The 17986-nt window shown below is 48.6% G+C and overlaps 1 protein-coding gene across 5 annotated transcripts in view; it reads left to right on the top strand.

Moving 5' to 3' along the window:
- FLI1 (Fli-1 proto-oncogene, ETS transcription factor) overlaps positions 1-17986 on the top strand; it is a 122668-nt gene that overhangs the window by 60377 nt on the left and 44305 nt on the right. For all 5 annotated transcript variants that reach the window (XM_070489932.1, XM_044752119.2, XM_014864055.3 and 2 more), the window contains one exon: positions 9271-9482. In XM_070489932.1, the coding sequence (XP_070346033.1) occupies positions 9271-9482 (212 nt within the window). The remainder of the gene's footprint in view (positions 1-9270; positions 9483-17986) is intronic.

Genomic DNA, 17986 nt, shown 5'->3' with positions numbered 1-17986 from the left:
CAAGAAGGGAAAGGAGGGGCTCAGAGAAGGAGCAATCCAGCCACCCATACGGGAGTACTCCAGTATTTTTGATAACTGGTACAGCCACCCCGATGAAATCAGGCAGAATACAGTCCCAATGCAAGTGATGAGCAGTGAAATAAATAGGAAACTGCTTCTGCTGGAGTATCTGGGTGACCTTCCAGGACGGGACCTTCCCCATGGCATCTGTGGTTTTGATTTGATGGCTGACAGTTTCCATATCACCTTTCACACCAGCGAGGGCTTTATTTAACTCTTCCAGCCCTCAGAACTGGCTGAAGAATATGGGCTTGATTTCACAGAAGAGAACATGGATGCTTCCTAACCATAGCGAGCGAGCCTCAGTATCCCATCCTCATTCTGCCCTGTCCCTTCGGGCACAGATTGTTAAATGTAACGAATCCTACACAATAGATCATTGTTGACCGTTTTGCTATCCCCACTGTCATTGGGGGAAAAGCATCTTGAAGTGTGGTTAGACCCATTGTAAAGAAACAGAAGTAAAGCATCCTGTAAAATTTTCCCTTCTTGGGGCTCCAACTAACCTTCCTTCCTCCTTCCTATTAGTTTCCGTATTTGGCACTTTTTTCTTTTCAGCAGTAAAATCATTTTCTGTGGGAGGAGAATTTAACTTTGATCTGTAGAGATGCCCTTTAAATGTGGTTATGGTCAAAAAAGTGACTGTGAAAACTCAAAGTCAACAGGCAAAGGCAAATACTCCCGGGAGACCTGGAGAAGCATCTAACGGAGAGCGAGACGAACAGAGCTGCAGCGCTGGATTCTGTCACATGGCATGCCTTTAGAGAACCGAGACCCTCTTCTCTGAACTCATTTAGGCTCAGCCCCTTAATTTATTAAACTCCATTAAATAAAGTACTGTCATCTGCAGAGGACTCCAATTCCCTCTTCTGGGAACTTGGCTGGCTGCCTTTCTCCCGGTCATCCATGGCAGAAGCCCCCTCCCCAGTAAGTGAAGATGAACTGACAGGGAGTGGGAGAGGGCACTGGGGAGAGAGATAAATTTCAATCAGATACTTTAGAAATCAGCTGAGAGTTCTGAGTTTCCATGACAGACCTGACCATGCGGCACAGTTTAGGACTAGAGTTAGCAAACCGGAAACAGTTTGGGGGACGGGCATAAGCTTTGCCTCGGGCCACCAGCTTGGAGATTCTCTAGGGGAGGGGCCTAAGGCAAGTACGGAGCCTCTTTAAGCCTCAGTTTCCTTTTCAATAATATGAAGATCCTAACTCACATCTTAAAAATGCTATACGAGGTAATGGTTATAAAAGTTCCTTGTAAGCTTCATGTTATCAAATAATACTTGTTCAATTTGTTGTAGTTTTTAAAAATGGTCCTTGCTTGGTTTTCTTTGTTTGTTTTCTGGTTGCTTGTCTGGCGGCCATTCCACTGTGTGGTGATCAGAGGAGTGAGGCCTTCCCGCTGAGATTGACTCCCCCTCACTGTGTGAACCTGGAGAGGTTATGCTTTGTGCCTCAGCTTCCCCATCTACGCAGTGGGGGGGCCGGTTCCTTCCAACCAGTGCCAGTACCCACAGTGGAAAGGATACTCGGACAGTTGTGCTCTAGCTCCTTTGAATATGGGGTCTCTTGTTGCTGATCGAAGTGTCAGGAGAAGGTGCGGTGGTGGAACGTAAGATGTTCCACTATGGCTACATAAGAAATTACCCCAAAATCTAGTGGCGTAAAACAACGAATATGCTCATGAGTTCTGTCAACCTTTATCTGAAGGTTTGTCACTCCCAGTCTGGCAGTTGGTTCTGGCTGGTGGCCGGTGGCCTCAGTTCCTCTCTGCATGGGTCTCTCCATTTGGCTTCTCTGCTTGAGCCAGTTTGGGCTTCCTCCCAGAATGCTGACTGTTTCCAGGGACTAGTGGCCCAAGAGAGAATAAGAAGCAGGTGGAAGTCATGATTCCTTTTATCACTTAGCCTTGGAAGTCATGCAAGTTCACTCCTGCCACCTTCCATTTGTTGAGGCAGTCATACAGTCCCATCTAGGTTTGAGGGGAAGGGAAATAAGGGCTGCCTCTTGATAGGGAGCAACAAAGACTGGAATCCTGCTTCGGCCGTTTGGGGCAAAGACAACCTGCCAGACACGAACCAGGCAGCTCCACACTGTGCTCTGTGCTGAGGCACTTTCAGGGACTATTTGGTGACCGATGGATGTTTTCCACCTCTGCCTTATCCAACTTTTCAAAGAATTTACCTTCTCTTCCCTTTTACCACCTGCCCTCAGTAGGATGGAAATAATGAGCAAGAATTGGGCACTTGGCTGGCAATCAGAGAAGAGGGAGAAGGCAAAGGCTTGAACTAACCAACAGTAGCCACCCTCTCTTGACATTTCAGATGTGACTGTGGTGAGAGCCCCCTCCCTGCCCCCAGCATTCCCACTGCTGCAAAGCCTGCTGGTTTCCAAAAGCAGAGGAGACAGAGGGCTTTGCTCCCTAGAGTCTTGTCTGCATTTTGTATGCTCTCTGTCTGGCAAGAGAAGGGACTCATGTCATTATGCAAAGAATGTAATAAAAAGCCAGGGCTAGGGTGCTCCCTGCAGTGACCCAGAGATTAGCTTTCCAGAGTCCTGGTCTGGGAGTCAAGTGGATCCACTGCGCAGGGGCAGCAGCCGGGAACTTGGTATGGTTGCTTTTGGCCTCCCTTTTACTCGCCTGCAGGAAAGCTCATCAGCCAGAAACCTGTCCTTCCAAGATTCAGGGCAGCACAGAGGCTAAGGAAGGGGATAGAAACGAAGTGGAATTAGCACTTCTCTGGCTCCATGTCTTGGATCATTCTCTGTGCTAGACATAAAAACTCAGCCTAATTGTGAGGAGGAGCAAAGGCAAAGGGTCTCCCCTCGGCGATGGCGTCTGGGGCTTCTCCCCCTCGAACTCCATTTGGCTCATAATAAGGATCCTTCTTGCACACTGGACAGTGGCAGAACTGTCTTTCCTGTATTCCTGAATAGAATGAGGATGTCCTCAGGGCACCCTCTTCAGCCTTTTCTTGCTCCTCTGGAGGCGTTTCCATCTCTGCTTCAGCTAAGCTGTTTGGAGATGCAATTCTTCGCTCATCATTAATATTAGACAGGCCATCATGTGGCAATGCTCTGACCACATCCCCCTATCACTCAACAGACGTGCACGTGGAAAATAACATTTGACTTAATCTATGGAAAATAAATGTTGGAAGATACATTTGCTAATATTAAAAAAGAAAGAAATAAAAAATATATATGACAAATTCCAAAATAAGTGAAGTTTTTTTAATTAATGAATTCACAGACATACACATGGCATTCTTTTGATACTACGTGCATGATGTATGAACAGCAATATGAGTAGGTGCTAGCCACATGATATTTTGATTATCTCTCCTCCTCTCATCTGCACGGTTATTTAACAGAGCCTTATCTATGCCACCTAGAGGCCTGAAGTCAGAAGCCAGAAAGATGGAGAGGACTGAGGCTGCAGTGGAACACTGTCGTGGTTTGAAAAGGAAGAGTGGAAACACAGATTAGCGAAGCAGCCTTTGTTCTCTAGAGGCCCAGGGAATTCACATTTCAAAATCTAACTATTACCTCCAAGCCTGCTAATTTTGAACCTTAGGCAACCTTGGTTACTTTTAGGTAACCAACACAGGGGAGAAGGAAGTATCTTTCTGGCTTTATCTGCCCCCTACCCGCATCTCCAACTCAAAGGTTCCTGCACCATCTCTCACCTTTGGGCTTCTTTTAAAATTTTTTTTAAAAATTTGGGTATTTAGTATGTCCGAGGAACTTTAGGCACTTGATTTAGGTCCTTCACTTGGATTATGTCACCAGGTGAGGGACTGTCGCTATCCCCTTTCTTCAGATGAGGAAACAAAGTGCACAGAGTACAGATAAATTGCACTAGATGATGCCCTAATGAGCAACCGATGGAGCTTGGATTGGAGCTCAGATCTCTCTGACTCCAAAGATGGTGCTCAAAGTTACCATAAACCCAAGAGTTACCCTCATTTATAGTTCAATTGGGAGGTGAATGGTGGTGGGGAAGCACCAGGCAGCAGGCCTGGATTTGAATCCCAGATCATACTCATTTGCTGTGTGACCTAAGCAAGCTATTTCACTTCTCTGAATATCTGTTTTCTCATCTGAATAAATAGGGGTGATAATAGTACATCCCTCATAGAATTGCTGGGAGGATTAATTTAGATTACTCATGTAAACAGTGTTTTGCCCTTAATAATTGCTTTGATAATTGCCTGCTACTTTGATCTATTTTCTATAATGAGAACACTGGATATTATAAATGATGTGTTAAAGGCACCTTATGCAAATTGGGCAAGAAGGAGAGTCTCATACCCACACAAGTGCCTCATTAGCTGTGTTCCTCTGCTGGCCCCCTGGACCAGCAGGGGATCAAGGGAAGGAAGGCTGACATAGTTTGGTCAGCATTTTTACAAGCAAATATGGCCATCCACTTAGCTCGACCTCAAACTGCCACTCCAAGGAGTTGTCCTTGCCTGAGCTCTCTGGTAAACAGGTCAAGTGGAGTACTCATGTGCCAGGACCTCGTGCCTCCCTCTGAGTCTAGGACTCAGTGGCTGAGGGCCCAGAGCATCCTGAATTACAGGCCTAGCCTTTCCAAGATTCAGCAAAGCAGAGGAAGAGAGCTTCTCAGAATCCAATTACTAATCCAACTCAGGGCTTCCTCTCACAGTGACAGTCACTAGGGCAAGGAGTAACCCCAGACCTGAACACCACACAGGACTAGGGAGCCCACACCTTCTGCCTTTGCTACTGTGAAGTCAATTTTTATGTAGCACATGCTAAAACAACCTGGACTCAACAAGTCTTTAAAAGAACAACTTACCTTCTCCGAATGCAAAGATCAGTGTAGCGTCCAAAGTCAATAGAAGCGAAATCATTGAAAACTGAAGGAATTTAGTCACTCTGAGAATAGTTAGTGAATTTTTATGCTGTTCTTTCTATATCCAGTCTATCAACCCAAAGTGAAATACTTAATTCCTCAGTGAAAAGTTCTTGAACACCAACAATGTACTCATTCCTGTATAGAGCTTTAAGTACAAGTCAGAGTTTTATGTTTAAACTTTAAAAAGTTTGAAGAATTTAAGTAAAATTAAACAGCTTTATAAGACATATATAAAATAACAATAGTACACGTGAAACAAGCTACACAGTATGTAATTGAAATGCCTATCAGCTCAACAGCGGCTCCCCTGCTAAACACAGCAGCTTGGTGCCTACACCCTTATCATGTGAGTCCCCGGCGGTGACATGACGCTCTCACACAGGTCTGTCAGCTGCAGTGCCCCGGAGCCATGCTCCACATTTGCCTTTTCCTGCCCCAGGCATGTCTCTCCTCATTGTGCCTGCTGCCCACACAACAGTCTGGAGAAGGCTCCCACTGCCACTGCCCATCAAAAAGATGCCATGTACTTGCCAAAGGTGTGGTCTTGGGATGCTCCCAAAGCTTTCCGCCTGGAATGGCAGAAGGGGTGCTATTTCCTTGCAGAGGCAGTGAGCCCATTCTCCCTAACTCTAATTTTTTACCAGGGTCCCAAATCAGCTTGTTTTGGGGCCTAGTCTCCCCAAATCTATTATTCCTACTTGGTGAGCCTCATCTCCCTTCCCTTGTCCATATTAGCTTTTCTAATTCAGTCCAGCAGGCCAGAGAGGAAATCCTTTTCCTTTATCTCTTCTCTCTTCCCAGCCTCCCCCCACCACCAATTCTTTTCTCCATACTGTTATAGAAAAACAAATCCCTTTGCCTATCGATGATTACAAACAGAAAAGAGTGTGTATGTGTGCCCGCGCACATGTGCATGTGTGTGTGTACCTACGCAGTATTCTCACCAGGCTTTAGAAACTCCAATAAGTCAGAGGGCATTATCAGGGAAGGTTTCATCGGAGTAAGGAGAATCCCCTTTACCTTACAAAATGGGAAGGTGGACGTGCGTCCAGGTGAAAGGGTACAGGAAGGATGCTTCCAGCAAGGACTACAGCCTCTCCGACACAAAGTGTATGTGAGTAGGGCTCGTTCCGAGGAGCCGTGGAAGGAGCTGCAGTAGGGGAAGTCAGGAAATGTAAGGATGGACAGCTGGGGCCAATGGGAGTTCTTGGTAAACAAGCAGATGAGACTAGATTTGCTGTGGTTGCTATCAAGCGAGCTGGAGGAGGGATTCGAGCAGAGGTTGTGACAGGATGGCAATGGTGTTTACAACTTTCAAGGGAGCTCGATCTGACCAGGGAATGTGCAAGGTGGACTGAATGAGGGAAGAGTGTGGAGGTATGGAGCCATAGAGGAAAGAGTCTGAAAGAGAAATGCAGTGGGAAGGCTCGTGCCGGGCCCCCTGCACAGACTGGATCAACAGGCGGAGCTAGAGGTCTTCTGGAGTAAATCAGGTTCTCTCCTCCTGTGATGTTGCCTCTTGACTGAAGTTCCCTTTGACTGTGGCCTATATTCTAAAGGAAACTTCTATTCCAAAATGAGTTCAAACAAGTTTTGTACCCTTTACCCCATCTACACTTTGTCCTGTAAATTATTTTTTCTCATTTCCTTAAGAAGTCTCTCCACAATCTGCTTCTAGAAACCCTGCGGGGTTCTTATCTGTCTCTGTTGCAACCTGTTGCTTTGAACCTTGGTTTTGCCATCTGCTAGACCCCCTGGACTTGGCAATCCTGCCTTCTCTTGCTTCCTAGACTACCCTCTTTGGGGATAATGATGGTAGGGATCTTTTGCCCTTCACCAGAGCACTGCTATCCTCTGCCCTGTCCCCCAGGCCTCCTTGCCTCAGTTAGTCTGTCATCTTCTCCCCTAGCCTAGAGGAAGGGGGATGGAAGAAATTCTTTAATTGGAAACATCAAGATTTGTGCACAATCAAGCAAGATAATACCCGATTCCTTAAATGTAGTCTCTTTTTGTAGCAGAACTGATGAATGTTCTTTATCTTTATCAACAAAGGGGCATTTATGGGTCCTAAGTGGTAATACATCTCTGCTGCAAGTGTAGAACCCCAGGAATTTCATGGCCTCAGACTCAGCCCCCTGGAAGATACAACGTCATACTTTTCAACTTGGAACCATAATACTGTGTGCCTGGATGACAGTTCAAAACTGGTTGGGGATGTGGAGCCAGGGCTGATCCCTAACTGAAATGGGGAATGGATATAATAACCTAAAGACAAATGGTTCCAAGAAGCACAGCTTTTCTTTGAGCATGACACAAGGTCAGCAGGTGAAAAATGAAGAAGGATCCAGCAGATTTTAGGTCTGAATCAAAGGACACCCACTTGGCTGAGAGATGTGAGCCTTTCAGTATTGTGCAGGCAGCTGAGCTCTGAAACTGCCATCTCTGGCCATATCTATACTATACATAAGCCTTCTGGTGCAGGAGCAGACTTCCTGGAGTATGTTCCAGTAATGCCTCCCTGATCCCAGCCGGAAATAGCCCCAGAAGAGCCTTTTTCTTTGAAGTGTGGCTGTCCTCCTGCTGGGGTTAAGAATGGCCCTGGGAGAAAGGGTGACAGTTAGCTGGTGGAGCAGATTATAATTTTACAGCTATAGAGAGGGCTTAAGAAAAGCTGGTGTATTAGGGCCAGAACAAAATACCACAGGCTGGGTGGCTTAAGCAACAGAAATTTCTTTTCTCACAGTTCTGGAGGCTGGAAGTCTAAGATCAGGGAGCCAGCAGGTCCTGATGCCTCTCCCTGGCCTGCAGGTGGCTGTCCTCTCGCTGCCTCTCCCGTGGTTTTCCCTCTGTGCATTCACATCCCTGGTGTCTCTCTCTGTGTCCAAATATCTTCCTCTTATTAGGACATGAGTCACAGGGGATTGAGGCTCACCCTAGGGGCCTCATTTCAACTTAATCACCTCCTTAAAGGCCTTATCTCTGAAAACAGTCAGATTCTGAGGTTCTGGGGTTATGGCTTCAACATATGAACTTTAAGGGAACAATTTAGCCCCTAGCAGGTGGCCTAAGAGAACCTTTACTTGAACACTAGCAATCATCGTAGCTAATAGTATTGGGTGTCACTCTGTGCCAGAGACTGTTCTAAGCATGTTCCGTGTATTAGTCCTTCTCCTCTGCACAATTATAGATTGTATAATTATAGGTTCTATAGATTATAAATTAATTCTAGATTACTACCTTCTTTTCTGAAAAGTGGTCAACTTAATTTGGTGTAATTACGTGATATGGTAAACATCACGCTCCAGTCTGTGACCTGGGGTCCCTGTGATTGATGTGACTTGGAATAATGGGGAATCTTGTCATGCTCTGGTTGGTAGAAGATCTCTGGAAAGCGCAAGGCTTCCATCTCAACCTGTGATCCCCACAAGCTAAACCTGGTCAGGGGATGGGCAAGCATGAGCGAGGAGACAACAATCTCTTTCACAGGGTCTTCCCCTGACTCCCCCTACCACATAGCCGAGATTCCGCCACCATTCTTAGGCAGCCTAAATCATCAGATTTAAGACTGGAAACTGTCATTTCAAGGAGTCAGGCAAGAAAGCATGAGCACTCTGTCTGGGGGAGACAGGAGGCCCTCCTCCGAATGGTGGATGTATAAGATACAACAGCCCCTCCTCGAGAACCCCTAAGCAATTGCTGCACATGTCTTACAAGCTGGACACCTGTACCGAATCTTCTCATTTAAGCCACCTATCAACTCTGAAAGAGCAATTCTTGCTCCTGTTTACAGATAAGGAAACCGAAATTAGAGGGGGCCACAGCCCTGGGCCCCACCCTTCCCTTGTGTGACCTTGAGTTAGATCTCACCCTGTCTGGGTGGGTCTCACTGGCCTCACCTATAAAATAAATGCTGTCTTGAATCCCCTCAAGCCTGACTGCTGCACGCAGCTCATGAGAGGCAGTGCTGATTCTGCCTGAAAGAGCCTGCCGCTCAAGCAGCGCCCCAACACTAGTGTGCACGCTGCGTCAACACCCTTCTTAGCCTCCTGCTCCCCACCCTCCATTCTGGGGGTCGCAGCCTACAGACCCGTCAAATGAACACACTCCCGTAGGTCCCCCATCCCCACTCCACTCCCTCCTCACTGAGGGTAACCTGCAAAGAACCCATCAAGTTTGCATAAGGGTAAGGGTGTGAGTCTATCAGCAGTCCGGACAAGCTGCCTGGAGCAGCCCTGGGCCACCCTGCCAGCTCAGAGCGAGAGTGCCACTTGTCTGAGTGACGAAGAGTGACACTGGGCTTTCTGTCTCCTTCTCTGGTCCTGCAGGAGGCTCTGTCGGTGGTGAGCGACGACCAGTCCCTCTTCGACTCCGCATACGGAGCAGCGGCCCATCTCCCCAAGGCCGACATGACCGCCTCAGGGAGTCCTGACTACGGCCAGCCCCACAAAATCAACCCCCTCCCACCGCAGCAGGAGTGGATTAGTCAGCCGGTGAGGGTCAACGTCAAGCGCGAGTACGACCACATGAATGGGTCCAGGTAAGCCTGCCAGGCCTGTGCGGCTCTGAGGCTCCGGGGCTGTGGAGGCTCAGCTGCTTGCTCCCCGGGTGACGAGCCTGACAGAGCTGACCTAAGTGGCGGCACGTAGGGTGTCTGCAGCAGACGGGGCTCTGGTGCTTGACCAGGGAGCCTGAATCAGTCCAGAGAGAGATGAGGCAAGAAAGGACTACAACACCAAGGGCTGGGACAGCGCAGGGGTGGGAAGCCCACTGGCTCTGGGCCCCAGAGCAGCCCTCAGAGGCCAGGTTAGAGTCAGGCCTGTGATGCTAGGCACGTACTTATGGAATACCTATTTTGTGTCAGGCCCAGGTACAGCCTCTCTTGGGGATAACTCAGCCATAAGATGCCCTTTCCTGTCCTGAAGTACTTGACCTCTCTGGGTGGGCCTCAGCAGAGCAAGAGGACTGAGTCACTCAGAGAGTGAAAGTCCAGAAGTGACGACAAAGGTGAATGCCTCTAAAGGCTCACAGTGAGGGAGGACACCTCGCTCTGGGAAAATGTGTTTGAAGTTGGTGGTGGCCAGGGCAGGTAAGCTTTGTTTGTAGAAATGGAGGGAGGAGAGACAAGTCACAGAGGCAGGAGGAGCAGGCCTGGTGCACACGGAGCCCAGGTTCTGGTCCCGGCTCTGCCAAAGGCAAGTATTCTTCCCCTCTGAGCACCAGCCTCCTCTGCTCCTCCCTCGGGCTGGAGTATGACTTCTCCACAGGCCTGTCAGGAGGGTTAACTCTGCTGCTGCAGGGAAGGACCCAGGACAGTGCCGAGGACTCAGAAAGAGCTCAATATCGCGAGAGTGATCCTCATGAACAAAGGTTTGAAGGAGAGAGGACATTGGTCTCATTTATGAGATATCAAGTAATCCAATGGGCCTACAGCACAGGGAGAGAGGAATGGAAAGTGAGAGTGGGCCCTGAATGGCAGGCTAAGAAAATATGGAATTTATTCCACCTGCAGACACCACCTTTAAGCATAGACATGACATTTAACATCACTAGAGCTGTGATTTAAGACTAGAGAGCTGACAATCACTGTATACAGAGGGCAGGGAGGGGAGAATCAGAAAGGAAAGTTAGGAAGTTAATGAAATATCCCAGATAAGAAATTATAAAGTTCTGAACTAGAAGGATGGTAATGATTATGGAAATAAAAAGGAGTAGATCCTTGAGGGGCATATGCAAGGGCTAATTGACAGGGCTTAGGTGAATAAACATTGAAGTGTGACGGGGGAGGGTACGTGAGAGGAAAATATCAAAGATGACTGAAGCTTGGATGTTTCCAAGAAGGATGGTGCCATTCGCAACCACAAAGAGGTGGGGAGAGGAAATGCTTTGAGAAGAGATGTCAATGTTCCCTGAGATTCGTTGTGAGCAATCAGTAGAATATCCAGATAAAAACGTCTACCAGGCTTTGGAAACCGAAGCTCAGATAATAGTGTGGGGCTGGAATTTAGGTTTGGACATCATCTCCAAAGAGTTTGAACTGTGAAAGTGGATGAGGTCACTAAGGAAACAAGTCTAGAGAGAGAAGAGAGAAGGGAGTGAGCGGGCGGCTGGAAGGAGACTCCTCCAGACAGCCCTGGTGTCAGACCTGCCCGTGGGAACACCCAGCCCTACCACATTTCAATCCCTCTAACCAAAACCAGGGCTGGGCTTCCAGCCACCTTCCCAGAATCTAGGATTTCAGGAAGGCTTAGAGGTTCTGAGCCAGGAGCCCCTCAAATGAGTTTCTCTCCACATAAATAATAAGGATGAGGAGTTCCTCACAGTATAGGTAGGACATAGCTTGTCAAACATCTTTCCATATTATCTTCTCATTTGCTCCCCACTATTGTTCCACGAGATAGATACTGTAATTGCATTTTGATGTATAAAGGCAAATTGGGCTTTGCCGGGGTGCGTGACTTGTCTAAGAATTTAGAGGAAGCAAACCTCGCACCAGAGCCCAGGCTTTCTGATTCCTGGCCAAGTGGGCCACCTTTCCGACCCCTCCCTCTCTGCCTGTGTGTTGTGCTTCTGCGTTCATCCTCACATTTCAGCCAACACCCGCCCGACAGCGAGGAGGGCTATTCAGCAATGCCTCCCAAACCGGCCTGACCCAAAGCCTCTTCTTTAGACAGCAGCTAGAGTCATCCTTTCGAAATATTTAACTCTCTTCCTCCAAATCTTTCAATGGCTTGTGACAAAATCCAGAGCGCTTAGCATGGCCCCCCATCCCTCTGACCCCCCTTTACCCCCCCATCTCACTCCTTCCCTCCACACCAGCCACACAAGACTCTAGCTGCACCTGGACCCCAAGCAGTCTCCTGCCTTGGAGTCTCTCCCCTTGTGTTCCTTCTTTCTGGAACATTCCTAATCTATCTAGTCATACGGCTCTGTCCCTCATTTGTTTCCAGTCTCTACCCGAATTTCACCTTCTCAGAGGCCTTCCCTGACCACCAATCTAAAACGGCACCCCGTCAGTCTTTCTCTCGCCTTGAGTCTTCCTCTCAGCTCTCCTCACATCCCTCACTGAAATATGGGCAGGGCTTTATTTTGTCTACTGAGCAGCGCCTGGCACATGAGAGGTGCTCAATAAATTGTTGTTAAAGGAATCCGTGAATGAATGTGTGGCTAACTGGACTCAAAGGTGAAGATGCTTATTCAAAGCCCTGTAGGTCAGTAGTGTGTCAGCCAGGACAGAGACTGCGGTCTCCTGACCGCACCTCGGATGCAGCCTGTGTTTGTGCTCAGCAAGGCTGTGTTTGTGAGCCGACTGCTCCCTCCACACTACCAGGGAAGCCTCAAGCACTCCAAGACCTAATCCCGGGCAAAGAGGGTCTCCCAAGGAAATAAATTTTCAGAACTACTTGCCAGCTCGTCCCTGGCTCTGGTCACAACAGAAGCCAGCTTGAGGAGAGCTGTGTGAACACCCAGGGAGCAGACACGATAGTTACCTGGCTCTGGTTGCACAAAGCAGCCCCTGCTTCTGATTTGCCTGTCTTGACCCAGACCACAGGCAGACGACAAAGTGGGTTCTGAAAAACTGAGGGATTCTCGCCCCTACTCTGGGGAAATGAAGAAGATACAGTGGACTCTCAGAGCTGCTCAGGTTAGGTACCACCATTGCCAGCACTTCGTAAATATTCTCTAAGTGCTCACATGTAAGCTGGACTGGTGGGTAGCAGGGAGCAAGGATTTTCAGAAAAATATCTTTGCTTAGGATGGAACCATGTCAGGTCCTATTATGTGATCATGCAAAAAGAAATGACATGATGAAATGGATGCCAGGCTATTTAAATCTCTCATCCTCAACACTGTGCTTCTTGTATTCCCTGAGAATTACTGCAAATGGTATTTTCTTTCTTTCTTTTTTTTTTTTTTTTACATTTTTGGTGAGGAAGATTGGCCCTGAGCTAAGATCTGCTGCCAATCTTCCTCTTTTTTTTTCTCCCCAAAACCCCAGTACATAGTTGTATATCCTAGTGGTAAGTCATCCTGGTTCTCTATGTGGGCCGTCGCCATAGCACGGCTTGATGAGCGGTACATAAGTCCACACCCAGGATCCGAACTAGTGAATCTGGGGCTGCCGAAGTGCAGCTTGTGAACTTAACCACTCGGCCACAGGACCAGCCCTGGCATTTTCTTTCTTATGTATGATTTGATGGTTTTCAGAGGGCTGATTTACATAATGCAAAAGATAGTTCCCAACTTCAGATGAGAAAACCAAAGCAGAGTATACAATTTGGGGTCTTTCAGCTCGTGGACTGTCCAATGCAGTAGCCACTAGCCACATGTTGCTTTTGAGCACTTGCAAGGTGGCTAATCCAAAATTGACATGTGCTCTAAATGTAAAACACACACTGGATTTAAAAGACTTAGTATGGAAAAAGGTAAAATATCTCATTAATTGTTTTTTATATTGATTATGTTGAAATGATAATCTTTTGGCTGTATTGAGTTAATATATTTTAATATATTATTAAAATTCATTTCACCTGGTTTTTCTATTTTAAAAATGTGGCTACTAGAAAATTGAAAATTATATATGTGGCTCACATTCTACTTCGATTGGACAGCTCTGGGCCAGAGTGTTTTAGAACATCCTGTGATTCACAGTAAATTCTCTCCACGTTCTTTGACATTTGGGGTTTCTGAGTTATTTCTTAATGCTTATTGGAGACCCCATAGATATTTGTGTCTCTGGAGGAGGTATTCTGTGTACCTAAAGCGACAATGCCTTTCTTGCTGTTTATTCTGGCAGCAAGTCACTTGGACAAGGGGCACAGGGTCAAGTGGAGAGACTGAGGTCTGAGGAGCTCGAGAAAGTCTAGCTTGCCCTTGTTGTGGGAGGTTTGCTCTCTTTCTCCACATCTTCCTGTTGTGGCTGAGCCCGTTAGGATGAGTTGTTCCTGAAACAGCATGGCCCATAGGTTTTGTGTTGGATGTAGACTTCAGCAACTTAATCCAAGATGTGGTCTGCAAATAACTCTCAGCTGCATCCTGTGTCAACCACAGGGACTGGGGATTGGGGAAAACGTCCCATGAAGGAAGAATATCGGTTTATGGAGGGGAAATGTAAGGACTTGCTTGCCTTGTACGCCCGGACCTGAGTCCAGTGTCAGTCTGCCCCGACACTTCCTAGACTGGCTGAAGAATTTGGATGCCTGTATTAGACACCTGGAGACTTCACATTCACATACAGGGAGATCAGCCTCACGTGCTCTGCAGCTTCTGCCTCTCTGACTGCACAGCGCAGCGCCTTTCTAAGGGCCTTCCTAAGATTCCGAGCCCTGCAGTATGAAGCACATCACACATAACCCAGGGGGGAAGCCATACTCAGGATTCCGGAGAAGCTATGAGCATCTACTACATATGGAGACGAAAATAGCTATTGGGTTAGGGTGATGGATTTATTGTGGGTGTTTTCTTTTCTTGAAATTTGCTTTTAACTTATTGCATTTCCTTTTCAAAAGCAAAAAAGTCATATGCACACATCTAAGTATGGATCCCACAGAAATCCTAAAGACAATACAGACTGCTTAATTTTTCTACAATGTACACTTTACGTGGAAGACACACGTGATAGGTCCTAATGCAGCCAGGTGGCTCGGGCAGCCCCTGAGCCTTCACAGTGGCTGTGTGAACCTTGGGTATCCAGTGACAGTCAGTCAGCCTGGGCTGCGGCTGTGTGGATCCAGCTGATGTCCCCTGACTTAAGTAGCTCCGAGTTGAAAGGGAAGGCAGAGAAGATGTCTGTATAGTCTAAAGGGATAATCTTTTTTGGAGGTCTTTGAAATCTTTCACCCAAACACTCAAGATTTCTCACCTTGTTTTAAATAGCTTAACAGTTTGCAAGGCACTTTTCGAAATCACTAGCAATATTTTCAAAGGAATGTGCACTGAACACACAAAAATAGAACCAGAGGAGTAGAGAACTTTATGTTGCAAATAAAGGACAAGTCTGCAGAGCCCACGTCACCTTTGCTGTAGCCTCCCCTGCCATGGCTTTCTGTTGTTTTGCGATGGAGCACCACCTCCTCCCTGCTCTATTGTGGCAGCCCCGAGCCCTCTTGTCACCTGTCCCAGGGCTATCAGCTGCCTGTGGGCCCCGACCCCATGCTAGCTATAAGTGCAGGTCTCAATACAAATCAGCAGCAGTGTAGGCAAGCTGAACGGCAAAACCTCTTCTCCTCATGCATGCTCCCCCTCCCTCTCGCTCTTGTTTTCATGGAGCCTCTTCACAGGCGCCAGCTGCCTCAATAAAGAGCAGCCTTTATGCTGGGCTTCACCTGTACTCGCCCTTAGCAGTAGCTGTTGAGGCCGATGACCCATGCGAGGCCGTGCTGTCTGCAGAGGCACAGTGGTCCAGAGCTCGACAATGGAGGGGAGTGTGGCAGGCCAGCAGTAAAGGTACAGCTCTCCTTCCTTCTCTCCTGGAGCAGTGGGAGGAGGGCTGGCCTGGGCAAGTGTGAGGCCCCGGGGGAGGGAGTGGGGGCGGGGGGGGGGGGGGGGGGGGGGGGGGGTGCAAGGGCTTCTCCTAGAGGGCGCCTCTTTGCAGATGGTAGTAGAGGGGTCTGGGACCCAGAAGAGGGCCTTGTTCCAGAGGAGACACACCCAAGGGTGGGAGGCCAGACAGATCACCTTGCTCAGCTGGGGAGCAGGTGCATGCACAGAGGCTGGAGGAAGGAGAGAGGAGGAAACCAAAAAATGAGATCTTCTCTGGGATAGAAAATAAGGAGGTGCCAACCACGGTAGGCCCCAGTGGTCACCCCAGCAAGAGGGCCAGGTCCTGACCATGGTTCTGACGTCCTCTCCGGGAGCTGGCCACTCCTGCGACCTTAACACCCACCTCCCCAGCAGGTGCCTCGCTCACCACGGTGCTCACGGCTCCTCTTCTTAGCAGGTGACATACCGGGCAGGTTTACCAAATGTTTTCTCTTTGCAAATTTATTTTTCTCCACTCCTGGCATCAGGGTCTGGCCCTGCCACGGGTGCCCATCACATAAATGGTCACTTCATTTCAGTGATTTCTGAGGTTCTGACTTCTTACCTCTGTTTGGCAAGGGGTCAGTTTTGGGCTCAGAAATCCCCAGAGGCCGGGCTGATGTGGAAAAGAATTTTTCAAAACTCATCTCCCCGATGTTCCCAAAGGGGAGCGCAGCCCGCGGAGGAACATCTCCTCTTCCTCCATGCCCGCGCCCGGCCCGTGGCTCTCCTCGCTCAAAGTTCTCTCGCCCCTGTCCGCTGGCCTTGCACTCCGGCCTCCCCCAGGGCAAATGTGTGCTCTGGCAGCCCCACCCTCTGCCACGGAGCTCCCAGCCAGTGAAAACGTTGCTCTCTTGGTTGAAGGCCAACTTAATCCTCCAAACTTCTGCTGCATTTGGGTTGTCTCACAACGGACAAGTATCCTGGGGAAGGCTGCCAGACCGTGGCGGTGTGCGTGTCCGTGTGTTGGAGTGTGCGCGCCTGCACGTGTGTGTGCGCCTGCATGTGGCATATGTGTACGTGTGCGCATGCGCCCACTTGCGGTAGCCTTGGGGAGCGGGGGGCGGGGAGCTGGGCCAGAGCTCGGCTCAGACACAGGACTAGGGTCTTTGTGGGACTGCTTCATCTCAGGCCAAGTCCTTCAACAGCAGGAGCCAAAGGGCCGAAGTCTGGTGAAAAGCCCGATGTGCTACTGCCTCCCCTCCGACTGCCATGGGGACATTAAACCTTCAACAATCTGGGGCTCTGACGGCTGGTTCTTGGTTCTCTGCCTGGAAAAACAGTAGGCGAATAGTAAAACCTTAAATTCTAACATGTGTAAGTTATACATCTTATTTTCATTTTCAGCCCATGTTCCCCTCTGTAAGACATCAGGAAAAAATTACCGTCTGACTTCTAATATCTCAGTGGAGCATTTATCTCCTAGCTATGATAAGTGATCTTCAATATTTTTTTCCTTTCAGATTAAGAAACAAATTCATTTAATTTTCTTTATAAATGTGCTCAGGCCTCCCCCACCCAGCCGAGCCCCTCCTCTTCTGGGCTATTACTCTCTCTTCTGCTTAGTGACTGCTCTCTGCCTGTGGAGCTGCCGCCACCAAGGTGTGGGATGGGTGGGACCCCTTCTGGCAGGACTCTGCTCCTTAAGGCCTCTGGACGAGTTGTCCTGCCCAGAGCAGAGCCAGGGAGGGCAGTAGCCAGGAAAGCCCGGAGCGGCTCTGCGGCCGAGTTGGACGCCTGTAATCTGAACCTTATCTGAACTCCTTGGTCTGAAGGCCTGCTTTGGAGCTCTCGAAAGAACTGGCTGTCTCCCAGGTTGCCAGAACTGGTGCTTCCTGCTCCATGTAACCGCGGCTGCAGCCCCTCCTTGGCCTTCTAGTCGTCTCCTGTGGTCCTGCTGCTGCGAGTGGCTGGGTAGAAGCTAGGTTAGGGCAGGATGGCACTTCCCTTGGGCACAGCCGGAGGACCCATGACACTAGCTTAGGGTGGATATAGAGTGTTCTGCCAGCCTGCTCCCAAGCACAAGGTGGTCACAAGTGGGGTAAGTGGGGTGTCAGCTCAGTTCTCCAGACAGCTGCTCATCACTTGAGCTAAAGCCAATAATCTGCCCCTCTGCTCCTATGTTGCAAAATACCAGGTGTTAATTGGGCTAAGTACTTCAAGACTAGGCTGGGCGATTTGCTCAGCCCCTTGTGCATTTCCACATGCTTCCACTGTGAGCTTGGTGGCCAGCGCTGCAAAATGCTCCAAGGGCCACGGCCTCTCTGTGAGGTTGAAATTCTTGGATTCTATTCCTCCTCCACGTAGCAACCAACTCTCTTCATGTGTGTTTAGATAGAGAAGTGTAATGCCGATGACCTGAGTCCTGCTTCCCCCTTTGCTAGCTGTGTGACCCTGGGCCGGTCACCTCACCTTCTGGTTTCCTTAACCATACAAAGGAGCTACTAGCACTTGCCATGCCTATCTTGGAGGTTATTGGGAAGTTCAAGTAGAACAACATATGAGAAATGCGTTAAAATTATG

The sequence above is a fragment of the Equus asinus genome, chromosome 20 (genome assembly GCF_041296235.1).
Source record: "Equus asinus isolate D_3611 breed Donkey chromosome 20, EquAss-T2T_v2, whole genome shotgun sequence".
In the NCBI taxonomy this organism is placed as follows: domain Eukaryota; kingdom Metazoa; phylum Chordata; class Mammalia; order Perissodactyla; family Equidae; genus Equus; species Equus asinus.
This window is presented reverse-complemented; position numbering and strand designations above follow the sequence as displayed.